At 45.7% G+C, this 16,342-nt stretch overlaps 1 protein-coding gene across 1 annotated transcript in view; it reads left to right on the forward strand.

Moving 5' to 3' along the window:
- RASSF5 (Ras association domain family member 5) overlaps positions 1-16,342 on the forward strand; it is a 104,797-nt gene continuing 88,455 nt past the window's right edge. The window contains exon 1 of the mRNA XM_028734370.2: positions 1-747. Coding sequence (XP_028590203.2) covers positions 63-747 — 685 coding nt within the window. The 5' untranslated portion in view covers positions 1-62. The remainder of the gene's footprint in view (positions 748-16,342) is intronic.

Below are 16,342 nucleotides of genomic sequence, written 5' to 3' on the forward strand. Positions count from 1 at the left end.
AGAGCGCCTGCGCTGCCGGCCACCCTCCGGCAGGTCGGAGCTGCTTGGGCCGCCTGCTCGCCATGGCCATGGCTTCCCCGGCCATCGGGCAGTACCCTTACCCGCTGCTGCTGGAGAAGGAGCAGCAGCGCTTCCTGCAGAGCCTCAGCGCCAACGAGAGGAAGAAGATCCTCAAGCGCTCCGCTGCCAATGACCTGAAGCCGCTGCCGCAGCCCCGGCGCAGGAACCCGCCGGAGCCCGCGCAGCAGCAGCAGCAGCAGCCGCCCCACGCCCAGGGGGGCAGCATGGCGCAGTGGGGCGACGACGGGAAGGCTGCGCCCGAGCGCGACGCGACGTGCGCCCCCTCCGCCGTCTGGAGGCAGCACCTCGGAAGAGCCGCTGGCCCCGGGGCGCAGCCCAGCACCGACGCGCTCCTCGACGGCGTCCCGCTCGCCCCGCCGGACGACGGGCCGACGCTCGGGGCTCCCGCCACCCCCCACGAGGACCCGGCGTCTCCGGGCACGGCGGCCAAGCCGGCCCGCTCGGGGCTGCCGCACCACCCGCACCCGCAGCACCACCACCGGCTGCGCCTGAGGTCCGCGGCGCCGCGGCTGCTGCCCGACGTGCGCACCATCTTCGAGCAGCCGCGGGACCCCCGCGTGCGGGAGGAGAAGGGCGAAGGGCACCGCTTCGAAGCCGTCGCGCTCTGGAGGGGCTGGTGCGACCTGTGCGGGGAGGCCGTGCAGCAGCGGGCGCTGCGCTGCGCCAGTAAGTGGCTCTGCTCGGCTCCCTCCCCTCCCTCTCCTTGTAAACGGGGCAGCCCCACGCTTTAGACAAGCCGGCCGAGGCGAGGGAAAGGCTCGCTGGTGGGGATCTGCTCCCTCCTGACCTGAAGATGACCCCCTAGTGATAAGAGGCAGTGCAGGTAGCTGATCCTCCAGTCCTTCCTAAAACGAAGGCACCCCCCCCCTTTCCCCCCTGTCCCAGGGTAGCTTCTCCTTGCCCCACCTTTGCAGGGGTCCCATCCTTCGTGGCGGGCAAGCAGATCACCTCTGCTGGCCCAGCCTGTTCTGATTTGTACACAGTCGATCCTCCCCTAATCCCTCCTGAATTGTTACTGCCTCTTTAAGAGCAAAGGGACTCTCCAGCCTCCTCTCCCCCGTCCCATCCCGTCACCCGGGGTCGCCTCTTTTGCAGGTGAGTGACCGCTGATTCTCTGCGTACATAGCGCAATGGCGGGCCAAGGAGTCTCCTTTTGTAGGACACTGGAGATATTCGTGCCTTTAAAAAGACATTGATAATTTATTGTCCCGAGGTAGATAATAAACGTAGTAACCTTGTTGGATCCGATCTGCATTCCTATCAAAGCACTTAGAAGTCCTGGAGGAGAGAGCGCAGCTTTATGGGAAGTCTGGCGCAGGCACTGATTTATGTTCAAGACCTGAGTGCTAGAGCCCTTTTAAAAATTTCATGAGGTATGTTGGACTATTTGCTGGCTTCTATTTGAGCTCCCGCTATGAGAATTTCAACCCTCTTTGATCCTAATTAGCAAATTGGCTTACACATCCTTTGAGTATTCCATTCTGAAACTGCAGCACATCAATCAATTAATAAGTTGGTGCAGATGTGTTTTGCAAGCCCTCTTATCATCTGCACGTTGTTCCTCTAAAATGCTTAATCTTTTCAACTTCGTGTTCACCATTCAGTCTCCTGTTGGGATATTCCTATGTAAACACACCAGCGGGATCGATCTGAACATTTGATGTACAGACTTTAGATAGGTTGCTAGCTGTTCAGATGAATGTCAGCTGTGTTCCCTTCCAAGGTGCTTATTTGTTAGGGAGGAGAAATTACTTTTGTGTTTTCCATTTTACTTTGCTGTTCCGCCTCTTAAACCTTCAAGTGGTTCCCTTCCTTGCTCTCTGACTTGTGTGATCATTTACTAACCTGTTCCACTGCTGCTGTTTACCACACTGTTGCCAGCCTTTTCCATAGGAGCCTATCAGTAAATCACTTGATGATAGTTGGGTGTTCTGTGCATGACTTGTATATGATTTGGTTAGAACTGTTGTGCTTTTTGATGTTGTCTCTCCTTTGCAGAGTTATGACTTTTATGCCATTAAATTTTGCCACTGGAAGTTTTACATGGCAATTCTGTTTTTAATTTGAATGTGAAATTTTATTTCAAAATGGGAATCTTTGAAACTTGGAGTCTCTTGATTGCTTTGGCAGGAATTACATGCAAATCTTAAAAGCTATCTAGTGCAGCCAGTTACATGCTAACAAACAAAGACAGTTAAGTACTAAATAGCTGTTGCATGCTGCCAGCTATAAAATACCATTACTTGTCAGCTGGTACAAGTATGAAACACTGTTCAACATTGAATTAAAATATCAGTCAAATGTGAACATATTAAAAGGTCTGTGCATTCATAGCTAGTACTACAAATCAGGTAGGCAAATGCCAGGATAGACAGAACAGGGTCTGCCTTTTATTTTTTGACACCCCCCCCCCCATAACCTCATTGGGGGCTCTTCAGATCACCTGCTTGTTGAGCATTTGTCCTGATTTATTTTATTTGAAAATGTATTCTTGGCTCTTTCATAAAATAACAAGGACACGTGTCAGACATTGGCTATTTCACAAGCACTAACTCTAATTTGTTTTTTTGGAGGGGGCAGGGTAAATGACATTGCATCAAAGCAAATGTTACCGTACACTTTCTAATGCATTTTTCTTGTCACTTCCCTTATCACAAAAGTCCAATCTTTTGGGGAAGTGTATTGTGTAAGACATGACAATCGACTACAATGGCACAACCTGAATTTGCTGGTATATGATTTGAATATCATTGGATTGTGTCTCCTGGCCCCATTTCCAACCTCCATATGTTCATGTGTATCGTTTATACAGAGGCTGCATGTCTACACCTACAGAGGGTCATGTGATCCGAGGATCTGAAAAATGATTTTTTTTCAGGGGGGAGGGGGCTCCATCCAAACACTGCACTTGTACGTGAGGAGGTTGGAAGCAGGGCTAGCAGGAAGGACCCCAGTAAGCCCCTTCAAGATGCCCAGAAATATTGAAAAAAATATTGGGGGCACCAGGTAAGCCCCACCCTGCACAATCAATCACATGACATGGCACACACACACACACACACACACACACACACACACACACACACAATTTGAATGGCAATGCCCATTAACTTTGTGGGGGCTCTTCAAATATTTTACTGGGGAAGCCAAAGGGACCTCGGCCCCTGGGAGTTGGCTCCTATGCCTGGAATGAATAAACGGGCTCATGATATGTATGCGAAGACTGGAGCAGCATAAGAAATGCCTAGCTTGCTTCACAGCTGTATCCCTTGCCTGTCCCAGAGTTATCTGAAATACATTTTTAATTGGATGGGGCATCTAGTGATTTGAAATAGGTTTGTTCAGATGTGTTGTGTTTCACTTGTAAATAACGCCAAAGCACCCAGTATTGCGACAGTGGCCTCTGCACATTTTATAAACCATTCCTTATTTGTTATGATGGCTGGGTGAGCATGTGAACATTTTCCGGTGAGCAGTGCTGCTCCTGGCTGAGACCTCTTCTATGGCTAATACAGTGGTACCTCGGGTTACATACGTTTCAGGTTACATACGCTTCAGGTTACAGACTCCGCTAACCCAGAAATAGTGCTTCAGGTTAAGAACTTTGCTTCAGGATAAGAACAGAAATCGTGCGGCGGCGGCGCAACAGCAGCAGGAGGCCCCATTAGCTAAAGTGGTGCTTCAGGTTAAGAACAGTTTCAGGTTAAGAACAGACCTCCGGAACGAATTAAGTACTTAACCCGAGGTATCACTGCACACGTTTCCTGTTTTAGTGCTGAATTGTCACTTGTCTTAGGGGTAGCTACTGACTCTACTCCACCAAGTAGTTGAAAATGAAGGCTGAAATTCTGTACATGCATACCTTGGAGCAAGTCCTTTTGCATTTAATGATACTTTCTTCTGAGTACACATACAGGAGGCTGCACTGTGAATAGTGCCTTAAAGTGAAACGTGTTGTGTTCTTAAATGGCTAATAGAGTGATGTACGTTGTCTGGCTGACTGTACTTATTAGTTGTGTTCATGCTGCAATTCTGTCTGAGTGTGTTTGTGTTGTGGTTTATTCTTTTTCCTGTGTGTGTGAAAAGTTGAATAAAAAGCACTGGCAATGCTGATCCACTTCAGGCATTTCAGTCCCCAGTAGCTGAGCTGCAAGAGCAGACGTGGGAGACCTTTTGTCTATGGAAGGCGGCGCCTTTCCTGCAGTAGCATCTCCATGATGGAGTCCCCTCCCTGGGGAAATCTGTCAACTTTCCCTCCCTTTGTGCTTTCAGGCACACTTGGAATACTTTTTAAATTTTATTTAGAAAGATGAATTATTCAGGAAGGATGATTTGGCTTTTTTTCCATCTTTGGATCATGGCCGGCTTTCATTAATCCTAAATGACACCCATTAAGAGTGGCCTAAAAGATAACACTTTCCCAGAAAAGCAATCAGCAGAGATAGATAGGTCGGATTAAAGTCTTTTATGTTCCAAGTTTTAACAAATTAAAAGTTTTTTCTTTGGGTATGTGGTACAGGTGAGTTTAACAAGATTTTCCTGTTGTTGTTTTTTTAAAAGAAGAAGATATAAGATACATTCTTTTGTTTACCCTGGCAGAAGTTCTGATTGTCATAATTGTCATAATAACTTTAGCATATTTACGGGGTGTGTAGTGGGTGGGATAGGCGCCATTTTCCTGGCACCCCTGCAGAAATGGGGCAACTCTCCGCCAACCCTGGGGCTGGTGTGGTTAGCTTCCTCTCCTGGCTGCCCTGGGCTTCTTTGGAAGGAAGGGCAGGATATAAATCAAATAAATAATAATTGCTGATGGGAGGGAAAAGAAGAAAAACCTGTGTCCACACCCCCCCCCCCCGTTCTGCCCACAGCAAAACAGCAGGGTAGTGGATTTGCCCATCCAATATTTTGGATTCCTCTTCTAAGTAAGACATTCAACACACCTATCGGAGAGGGCATTATTTTCCTTGCATTAAGCATGCTTGTGTGTGTGGTCAGCACGTTGCTAGTGTTTTTCAGCTGAGAATGTGTCTTTTGCCTAAATCTGTCCCATAAACTGACTTGGGATTTGAACTAGGAGCTCTCAGCTCCTGGTCTCCTAATCATTAATCTGCACCTAGCAGCCATTACATCTCAGTTCAGCAGAGGAGGGAAGAGAGGGGATACAGGGCTGCTCCACTGGCACAGCTGAGAGAACAGAAACCTTTATCAGCTTCTCCTCCTCAAACTTTCCCACTGCAGCTGGCTATTAGGAGAACTTGTAGCAGTGGTTGCTCATTTCTTCCTCCTCCCTCCCAATCCATTTTCCTTTTGTGCTGCCACTTTTAGTGGGTGGGGACTGCCTTGTTGGTTGTGACTATGATCTTGCACTCTTGTTGCTAGTGCTAAATTTAAATCGATCACATCTCAATACAGGATTCCACTGTGCATTTCATAATTGTCTTGGACTACCCTACATTCCTGCATTTGACGATGTGTTTGTGTGTTTCCTGCTTGATCTTCCAGATCCAGTGCAGTCATTTTTATTGTTTTCTGTTTAAGGGAGCCCATTGCTGCTAATGTAGTCTTAAATGGATTATAATCGAACCATTATTTTCAGCAAGCATAGTCTTTAATACTTCTTTTGGTTTGATCCAACATTTGCTAACATTTGAAAGCTTATCTCTGCAGTTGCTAAATAACATTTCCCCCATGAGGATTAATCTAATTAATCCAACTTTCTCTGCTTTCTGGACATAACTATAATCTTCTTGGGGGAGTCTGCTGTATTAGAAGTGTTTTTAGAGTTCAGGGCGGCTCCTAGAAATTAAGAGTATACCTTCTTGCCCTATTAGGCAAGACTAAACCCATCTTTTCAGTGTCATCTTCATGCCCAGAACTGGGTGTGGTGTTTAAATTGTTAGTATGCCATAGATTTATAGAGTAGGATGTGATAGGATATGTTTCTGTTTCCTGTTCTTTCTAAAATTCCTTAGGCTTGTCTGCCTTTCTAATACTGCAGTGCCTTGAATTGTATTTTCATGCACCTAATCACAGTCACTACAAGGACTATTTGTTGAAGAGTAACTGCTGGTTTATAGGCTTGGTTTGCACTTAATACTCCACGCCATGGCTAAGCGTGAATGTGGCAGCATGTGTGTATTCGCAGTGAAAACCACAGCTGCCTTGCTACTCAGGACTAAGCCATGGTTTGGCTTAGATTTGTGCTTAGACTGTTGTTCTTGACTTAACATTTATGGTTGGTCTGGAGCTGCCAAACCACAGGGCTGGGTTTGGTGATAATGCAGAACAGCCAAACCATGGCTTGGTAGCACTGCTGGAGCAGCACTGAGTGAGGAGAGAAGCAGCCACATTTCTTTCCTGTGAATTATCCAGGAAATTATCATGCTTAGCTATGGTTTGTCTTATCTTTAGCTTAGTATGAACTGGACCATGATCTGTGTGTGAGCGGAGAAACAAATACATTAGAAACATAATCCCATTAATTTGCCTTAAGTACTTCTCTCTGTGTGGGGTTGCAAGCTTTAATCAATTCACTGGGGTTATGAGGTGCACAGAATCATAGAGTTGGAAAGGACCCTGAGGAACATCTGGTGACGTTCTAGTCCAACCCAAATATGCAGCTGTCCCATATGGGGATCGAACCTGCAACCTTGTCATTCTCAGCATCATGCTCTAACTAACTGAGCTATCCATGACTGACATGTTTTTTAAAAAACAAAAGCTAAGAGTACAGGGGCCCGGTTGGCTTTGGGACAAGTGCATGTGTACCCCCTGTACCCAACCTGTTGGTGACCCTGCTCAAGTGCAGCACTAATCTCCAGTTTAGCATCTAAATGAGCCATTTGAGTGCTGCTGTGGTGGCTGCATGGGCGCACCATTTTATTCATTGCTGAGATGGATTTGATGAAAAAAGATGTGTCAAAATGCTTTCCCCCTTTCAGCTTGTATCCCAAGCTTAAGCAGACAGGTTTATCCTGCATTGCACGCTATTGTGGTTCTCTCTGGGTATAAAGGGAATTGATGCATCTCTCGGAAGCCACAGGCAAGAAAACACACACACCCTCATTGTAAGTGGACCTCAGCATTTCATCCACTCTTCACCAGAGACTTGGTGACTGTCATCTCTGAGTTTAGGATTCCAGCAAAACATGCAATCAGTCTATCGCTGTCGCCCATTAGGAAGATGTATAGCTATTTTTTTAAAAAAAATTCATCGAGGCAGCCTGCCAGCTTGGATGTTGCTGCTTAATAAGCTTTGCAGTCCAACATTTTGGCAAGGGATAGAGCTGGCACAAGCCTCAGAGCATCTCTTCTTCTAGCATTGCAGTTTGTTTCCCTGCATGGCGGGAGAGCTTTCCTGCTCCTGTAGCCAAGTGTTCGTGTGCTGACCCCTCTTTGCTGCCATCCTGATTTCACATTTTGGCTTTCCCTCCAATTTCCATCTCCATTTTAGTATTTCTCTCTGCGATGTACGCAGACACAGAAGAGTGACTGTGGCTCAAATCTGTTCTTTCAGAGCCATTTGAAAATGAAGGGCGATTGGAAGAGACAGTGGACACCATACGGTCCTGCTGCAGCATATTAATGCTGCAACATTATGCACAGCTCTGTGATTTTGTTGCAACAATATGTCACTGTTGGTCAGTTTCCCCCCCCCCCCCCATTGAAATTTTTGTGCAGATGGAATGTTCACAACAGCATGAATTCCACCCCATCTTTCCAGCTCTGGCCCTTTCTGGGCCTGCCCACAGTAATCCATTCTCTAAACCTACTGTTTAGACTCTTGGGGCTGCCCCTTGAAGACAGTCCAGCCACGGCAGCTGGTTCAGAATGTGGCTGTGAGAGTTCTGAGCAGTGTAGCAATGTGGATTCATATAACACCAACTCTCCGGGAGCATCTTTCTCCATATGTGGCAATTCAGTATCTGAATTGGGCCGAGGAGGTTCTTCTCTCCTGTCAAGGACAGAGAGTCTCCTCTGTGGGGCTACCCTGGCTGTGTAACTCCTCCTTGGAGGTACGGTTATCTCTCTCACCCATAGAACTGAATGGTCCCAGATCCTTTCTTCCTTCCTTTCTTTCATGAGTTCCCCTTAACCATTAACCATGGTTAATGATCACCAGGTTTCAACCTTAACAAGAAATTGCAATTGCTGAAAAAGAAACCAGCTGTCTTATAAACCTGGTGCAAAAGTTTTTCAGAATTCCAGCTGAGTTTTTGAGTTATGTATATACAAATATACATTTATAGTCTCTTTATAGTGAGCAGTGTGGTATCCGCAGCAGAATGTGTATGTGTTGTCAATAATTGCTTTTTCTTATCAATTGCATGCAGAAACATATTTACATAGACAAATTCCATATCCTGGATATATAAGTACTGATGAAAGCCTGTATCTGAAGCCAGGGAAGATTTAGTGCCAAACATCTTAAGTAATTATTCTAAGTAATTCTCTAAATTGTTAGATTGTGCTCTCTTTTTAACAGAAGAATATCAGCAGCAAGTGCTGACTCCGAAAGGGGGTTTTTGCTTGGTGGTTTTGGGGGGGTTTTTTAATGGGAACTAAAACGGTTCTCTTCAAATCTGCACATCATAACAAAAAATCCCTTCTTGATGCCATTCTTCATTCAGCAGACACTCCCTTTCCAAAAGAATGGTGTTGGGCAGATTCCTCTATTGCTTTTTGTGCTACAATTAAACCTGGGTGTGTACTGATCAGAGAGAACTCATGTCAAAAGTGCAAATGCATGGTTTCCTTTTTGCTTTCTGTAGGCTTTGGGGGAATAAGCCTATTTCAACAACTCCTTCAGGTACAGCGGTACCTCGGGTTAAGAACTTAATTCGTTCTGGAGGTCTGTTCTTAACCTGAAACTGTTCTTAACCTGAAGCACCACTTTAGCTAATGGGGCCTCCCTCTGCCGCCACGCTGCCACTGCGCAATTTCTGTTCTCATCCTGAAGCAAAGTTCTTAACCCGAGGTACAATTTCTGGGTTAGCGGAGTCTGTAACCTGAAGCGTATGTAACCTGAAGCATCTGCAACCCGAGGTACCATTGTACTGCTTTTGAGGCTGGCTGCTTACATTGTCAATGTTTAGTTCAAATCCTGACCAGTTCAGAGAGGTATATCTGAGACAAGGTTTGTTTGCTGCAGAAGGCAGTAGGTCCTAGCAGGCAAGGTGTTAAACTGGGCTATTCAAGTTCACAAAGCCAGCCTGCAAACTCCCATTCACTTGAACCGGCATCCTCTTGCACCTGTTGTGGTGTGAGAGGGGGCTTTCCCCACAAAACCAGTTGCTGAGTCCTGTATGAGGAATATGCACCTAAAAATAAATAAAAATGAGCTTCTTTTTGTGCACCACTGATATTTAAATGTGAATCACCAGGCATGAATTTGTTCATTATTAATTTGTACAGTGGTACCTCGGGTTACAAACGCTACGGGTTACGAACTCCACTAAGGTTAAGAACGGTTTTGGGTTAAGAACGGACCTCCAGAACGAATTAAGTTTGTAACCCGAGGTACCACTGTATACTCTTTAGGTTATGTTAAGTACTATAGAAATAAATGACAATATTAATGATGATGTCCAGTACACATCCATTCTGCTTTTCTTCTGAGGGGAAGGGGAAATCCCTTGTCACAGCTGATATAAGGAACTGAGGGTCCACAGGGTAAGCCTTAGGATACAGTGGGAAGGGCCCAGCGTGGGACCACTCCCTGGGGAAAAAAGAGATAATATTTGTGGTGGGATTTTTTTATTATGCCAGGACATGCATGGAAAGGAAGTTGAAACAGATCTGGCAAATGTTAAATTGTCAGTTTATTCAGCAAGCGAAGTACAGGCAACCCTCAGCTTGATGCTGGGGTCTCATAGACTCAAAGCACATTGGATTCAATAAGTGAGTGGGATTGCCAAAGTCTTTTATCCTGGACCCCTTTTTATTTTTTAAAATGGCCAAGTGTGTAAAGCTGAATGGGCACAAATTAAATGTGGGCAAGTCGCGAGTTACTTGTAATGTAAACTGGACCACTTCAGCTTTCTTTGTGAAAGTGGCTGTGTAATTACGGTACTACACAGGGTTGGCAAGGCAATATAAGTTCCCACCTGAGCAATTTACAGTGTCTCAGCATATTATAGGGATGTCCTTATTTAATAGGAGGCCTCCATTTTGAGAAGCTTGGAATCTTCTGAGGCCTTCAGGTGAAAGGGTCTTGGAGTTGAGCACCTTTTCCCCAGCCCTGTTCCTGAAAACTAGTTGAGGTATTGGGCATGTTAATGTTATTTGAGTTGTTGCAGCTGCTCCATATATACACTCTATTATTATTCTAGGGTATTGTGCTGCTGGGTAGAAGTATGTGTATCACTGCTACACCTCTGCAGTTGAAAACTCTTCACTATGGCCTACTGAATAACACTCTCAGTTGCCCAGGCTTTAAAGGAGAAAGAATGATTGTTATTGTCTTGAAAGAATACTTCCAAAATTGAACTGCTTGCAATTATCATTTTATTAGCCTTTCCTTTTTTAAATAAAGCACGCCTAGGCTCCCCCACCCCTCATTTCTCCTCTTCTGCTTTCCTGGTTAGTGCATGCAGTGATTTGCCCCCCCCCCCCCAGCAGACCCAGATGGCTGGGCAGCCAGGTGTGACCACTGCATTTTGAGAGACCATAAAATACTGATTGCTCCACTTGAGTGTCTGTGGCACATTGCTTGCAATCTAACCCCAAAGCAGCTGGTAACACAACTTGACGTGCCACTGGAATCTCAGTCAGATCAGGCGGTGGAGCCATAATTCTAAGTGACAGAAGCAAACCTTTGGTGTCAGATGCTCTCCCTCATGGATATCTAAATGATCCTCTTCTCTCTCATTTTAAGGAAATCTGTGTGCCTTTATTGATAGGGGAGAGTCATGGAATGCATAATGCCTAGAACTTACTCTCATAATAATGTAATAACATGTGAGATGCTCCATTGGAATCAGGCATTGGTTACACCTGTACCTTTGGCAAACGAGTTTGCTTTCTGGTTAGGTATTACCCAAACAAGCTGCCTCGAAATTGTGTTTGGAGCATAAGATGCTGCCTTCGACCATTGGTCCATCTAGTTCAGCATTGCCTACAGTCCCTGCTCTGCACAGGCTGGCAGAGGCTCTCCAGGATTTCAGTATTTTTGCATTTACTACATTTATAACCTACGTTTCTTCCAAGGAGCTCAAAGGGGCATACATAGTCCCTCCACCCCCACCCTACCCCATTTTATCCTCACAATAATCCTGTAAGGTAGGTCATGCTGAGAAATGATGACTTGCCCAAGGTTGCCTTGTGGGGTTGATGGGTGAGGAGGGATTTGAACCCACATCTCCTCAGTCCACTGCTCGAAACCATTGTGCCACATGGGCTCTTGAGGTTGAACCTGAGCTTGAGGTTTTTAGCATACAAATCATGCTCTTCCCAACAATTATACAACCTGAAATCCAGCCCCTGCTGGAGCACTGTATATTTATTTTAACTTGCATAACAGCATCTATGAGGAGAAATTCAAATGTAATAAGTGTGTTCTGTTGCAAGCACTCTTTGGGTTGTTCGTAGTTGACTGTGTGAAGAGTGAAATGTGTGTTTTGTCCCTAGCTGAAACCAGAGAAAGACATTGGGTGGGAGCTAAATTGGCAGGTTGTCAAGAAGCTGCAGCCAAACCAGCACTGTGGCTGAGGCTGACTGAGTAACTTTGTGAGATTTCAGTTATGAGAGTTGGCAGTAGGATCCAATTGGTCAGGATGTTACAAGTCCTTCAGTGGACGTTCTAGTCAGAAAAAGCGCAGGCTCCTGCTGTTTGAAAGCTCAGTTGGGCAACCTTTGGGAGACTGAAGAGATTTGCCAATGAACTAAACAAGAGATTCTGAAAAGCCTTTAGCAAGCCTGTGAGAGTCTGGAGCTGCGAAGCAGTCAGAATCCGGAGAGGAGCTGAGGGGTCTTTGTGGCAGCAGACAGCTGCTGAAAAGGAAGGTGCCAACATCTCCAAACTTGAAATCACTGAAGTAAGAAGCTAAGATGGCTTGCAAAGGAAGAGGACCACACTAGCACTAGTTCTTGGGGAAAGCTAAATTCATAATACCCTCACAACAACCCTGCGAGGTTGGTTAGGCTTGAAAGACAGTGACTGGCCCACTGAGCTTCATGGCTGAAGGAGGATTCAAGCCCTGTCTTACATTCTAACCATGATACCACATTCCTTCTCCATTGAGCAGGCTCTCTTACAAACAACAACAACCTGCTTAGTCCAATTAGTTGCTTTGTTTTTTAGGATATTGGGAAGTTGCTTCGCCACAAGGCTTAAGAGGTAGCTGTGGCTGCTGCTTCTTTGCATCAGTTGCTGTCCTTGTCTCTTGTCTGCCCTTAAAAGCAAGCCCTGCAATTCTTGTCACACTTCCCTATGATTCACGGAACTGTGTAAATTTTTAATAACCCCTTTGTCTTTTGTAAGTGTTTGTTTTAGGCAGCTCATACCTTTAGTAGGTGTGGGCATTCTTTTGACAGTACTATGCAGGAAATAATAGCTATTAGAGAATTTCTGTTCTGCCATTGCTCCTTCAAACAGGAGTGGGTAAGATTTATTTTTTTTACCTGCTGTGGCTGCTTTTGAATCTTCCTGTCTTTAGTAACACACACAACCAGGTCTCCTCCTCACATTGTTTCAGACGTGATATCTGCTACTCCTCATTTATGGCATGCTAATCTGCTTGGTTTTTTAAGGTTTGTGGGCTTTTTACACTTTTAAAAACTGTTCTGAGAATGGAGGTGGCGGCTTCATAAACAGGGGTGGAGGAAGGGGGGTGCGCTGGGTGTGGTCTGCCCCGGGTGTCATCCCTGAGGGGGGGTGACATCGCAGTGCCGCCCCCCTGGGATGCTCGCTGTGTGGGCGGAGCCCCCGTGGGCATCTAGCCCCGCCCCATGGACATCTAGCCCCACACCTGCGGGCACAGCATGTGCGCCGCTCCGGGGGCTGGAGCAGCTAGCTCCGCCTCTGTTCATGAGTGACATAGGGGCCAGTCAATCAGTGTTGTGTATAATGCTGCTCTGAGGAAGGGAGAGGCGTAGCCAATCAGGACTGTGTACAGCTCTACTCTGAGGAGAGGGTTAAATGTGGTTTCATGGTTGACACAAAGTGTAGCCAAAAGTATGTCCAGAACACAAGCTCACTTTGTGTATATGAAGGGGTAAATGGGACTGTGCCACTGGTCCCAACCCCAAAGTAATGTGGCTTCCCATTACTCACCACCTGACATCCATCTGCTAGGCATAGACATCCGGCCCAAGGATGGTTCCAGTTCCCAGGGAAATGTATATGTGTAGTCTTTGGCTCAGGCATTCGTGACCTATGTAGGAACAGCCAATCTGTGACCCTCCAGATGTTTTAGACTACCCCTGGCATGGCCAATGGTGAGGGATAATGGAAGTTGTGGTGTAACTTGGGCCACAGGTTAGCCACTCTGTCCTAATGCACTGGCAGTGTTTGAAATTAGCCAGGCACCTGTGGCATTTTGCACCTGGCTATCGGCCACTTGCGACCAAGTGAAGATGCCTGGATGCCAGGATGCTGCCTGACATTTCCACCATCTGGAGGTACATGCCTGGGGATCATCGGATCTTGACTGTTTTCCCACACTAATACCACATCCTATAGAATTCTATCAGTTATATTTTATTTGTACAATCAGAATGAATTTCAGGAACCAAAATGCTTTTTCTGGGCAGCCTGAGCAGGAGCAATGAACAATGTTATAGTTAAATGTTGTAGCTAATAATTAATAATTAATTATTAATTATTTATACCCCACGTATCTCTTTAAGTTCTCTAAATTCTTAACCTAGCTCAAGGTTGTCATTTGAACTAGCCAGATGTTTAACTGATAATCACAGTCAGTTCATCATTTGAAAAATAAGACTTTCCTTAAAAGGGCAACCAGACATTCTGATTTGGCGAATGTAACCTTGGTTTATCCCCGCGGCGGGGTGCGCTCCCGTTGTTCAGTCCCAGCGCCTGCCAACCTAGCAGTTCGAAAGCACTCCCAGGTGCAAGTAGATAAATAGGGACCGCTTACTGGTGGGAAGGTAAACGGCGTTTCCGTGTGCGGCTCTGGCTCGCCAGAGCAGCAATGTCACACTGGCCACGTGACCCGGAAGTGTCTCCGGACAGCGCTGGCCCCCGGCCTATAGAGTGAGATGGGTGCACAACCCTAGAGTCTGTCAAGACTGGCCCGTACGGGCAGGGGTACCTTTACCTTTACCTTTACCTTTAACCTTGGTTTAAGGAGCCATTTTGCTTATGTATCCAAGTTTCTAACACTTCATGGTGTCATCCTACCCATTTCTGCACACCTTGGGACCTGGATCCCGGAAGGCTTCTTCCATGCAGACCTGTCCATATTCTAAGTTTCTTGGATGAGGTGGTCCTGATTGTCCTTCAGGCTGCTGAGACCCATCTTGTGACAACATGGAGGAGGGTCTTTTGCATTGTAGCACCCAGTTTATACACTTGGATTGAAGGAGGCTACAGTACTTACTTTTCCATAGTAGGTTCCCTGCTAAAATTATGCACACCTTCAGCACTCTTAATGTAATATGCGCGTTCTTATCTTGCAGATATTTTTTAGGCTTATTGTTTCCTGTTACAATTGGTGTCAAGTTCAAGTACACTGCTAAATACTAATAACAAACTTCCAGTTAATGTTTATAGGCAAATGGGGCTTTGTTTTGTTCCTGCCTTTTTGTAGTTTGTTCAGAAAAAGAAAACATTATTCAGTTTTTAAGAAGCCAGATATTTAAAAGCACAGAGATCTTCCATTCGGTCTATTGCTTGTTTGAAAACATAAGGCCATAATGAATGTGAGCTTTGAAACAAAAAGAAAATATTGGTGTATTTATATTTGATTTTACATAATCAAGGTATTGCAAATAGTTGTTTTGACTTTCAAAAGGCAATGGAAGGACGTTTAATTGAGATAACCTTATCACTTCATAGCCATTATATAAATTGGTTCTTGATGGCTTAATATTTTCTGACCAAGCTGTTCAGTAGAGATTGGATATTCTCATCTAGGGCAGAGAAGGTTTAATGTCCCCCTAGGGGTTAGGGTGAATGTGATTGCCTGGAGAGTGAACCTTTTGTAAGCCACAAGAGGTTGAGCCTTTTGCCCTACAGAAGAGTAGTAGTTCGGGTTCTAAGGCTGCAATCCTTCAGTAAGCACCACTGGACTTAATGGGACTGACTTAGTGCATAGGATTGCATTCTAAATGTATTTCATGGGTGTCTGCAGGTGTTTTTCTGATGGGGGTGATGGGAGCAAATAAGCCAGTCAAATTTACCGTATTTTTTGCACCATAACACTCACTTTTTTCCTCCTAGAAAGTAAGGGGAAATGTTTGTGCGTGTGCGGGTGGCATGCCTACGGATTTTCCTCCTCTAAAAACTACGTGTGTGTTATGGTCGGGTGCGTGTTATAGAGCGAAAAATACGGTAACTAGCATCCGGGAACAGGTCTACCAAGTCTGGTAGATCTGATGCTTAAATGGAAGTGAGGTCTAGGTAGATCTGTCACCTGAGAAACTTGTATTACTGGCCTGACCTTTCATTGCATCTCAATGGGTAGTACTGCTGTCCATCAATGAGTAGACCTGAGTATGTCCATACCAATTACAGCAATGCTCACCAATATTTTGACAGTCTTGTTCTTTATAGCTATTCCCGACAACTTTTAGGCTACTTCCAACAACTTGTGGGCAACCGGTAGGGAACATAATTTGAGGCTGAGGGCCACATTCCATTCTGGGCAACCTTCCAAGGGCCACATGGCAATGGTGGGTGAGACGAGAGGCAAAAATGGGTGGAGCAATGAATGTTGCCTCTTTGTACAGAAAACTCATTTTTAAATGCATTCAAACGCCGCTCTGCACCCTCCATCTAGGCATGCATGAGGCATTACTGGAGTTCAAGGACCCATTCCAAACAAGGAAAATCACTTGGGGGGCACAGCAGGCCAATGTGGGGTGTCCTCTGGGGAGAGTTTGGGGAGCTAGTCAGAGAAGCCTGCAGGGCTGCTTTTGTCCCTTTTGTCGGAGGCTCCCCGCTCCAGCTAAGTACACTTACCTTGTTTTTCGCTCCATAAGGCGCACCTGACCATAAGGCGCACCTACTTTTTTTTTGGGGGGGGGAAATTCAAGAAAAAAAATATGCGGCTCTTGGGGGCTTTTGCAGGAGGTGGGG

The sequence above is a fragment of the Podarcis muralis genome, chromosome 5 (genome assembly GCF_964188315.1).
Source record: "Podarcis muralis chromosome 5, rPodMur119.hap1.1, whole genome shotgun sequence".
In the NCBI taxonomy this organism is placed as follows: domain Eukaryota; kingdom Metazoa; phylum Chordata; class Lepidosauria; order Squamata; family Lacertidae; genus Podarcis; species Podarcis muralis.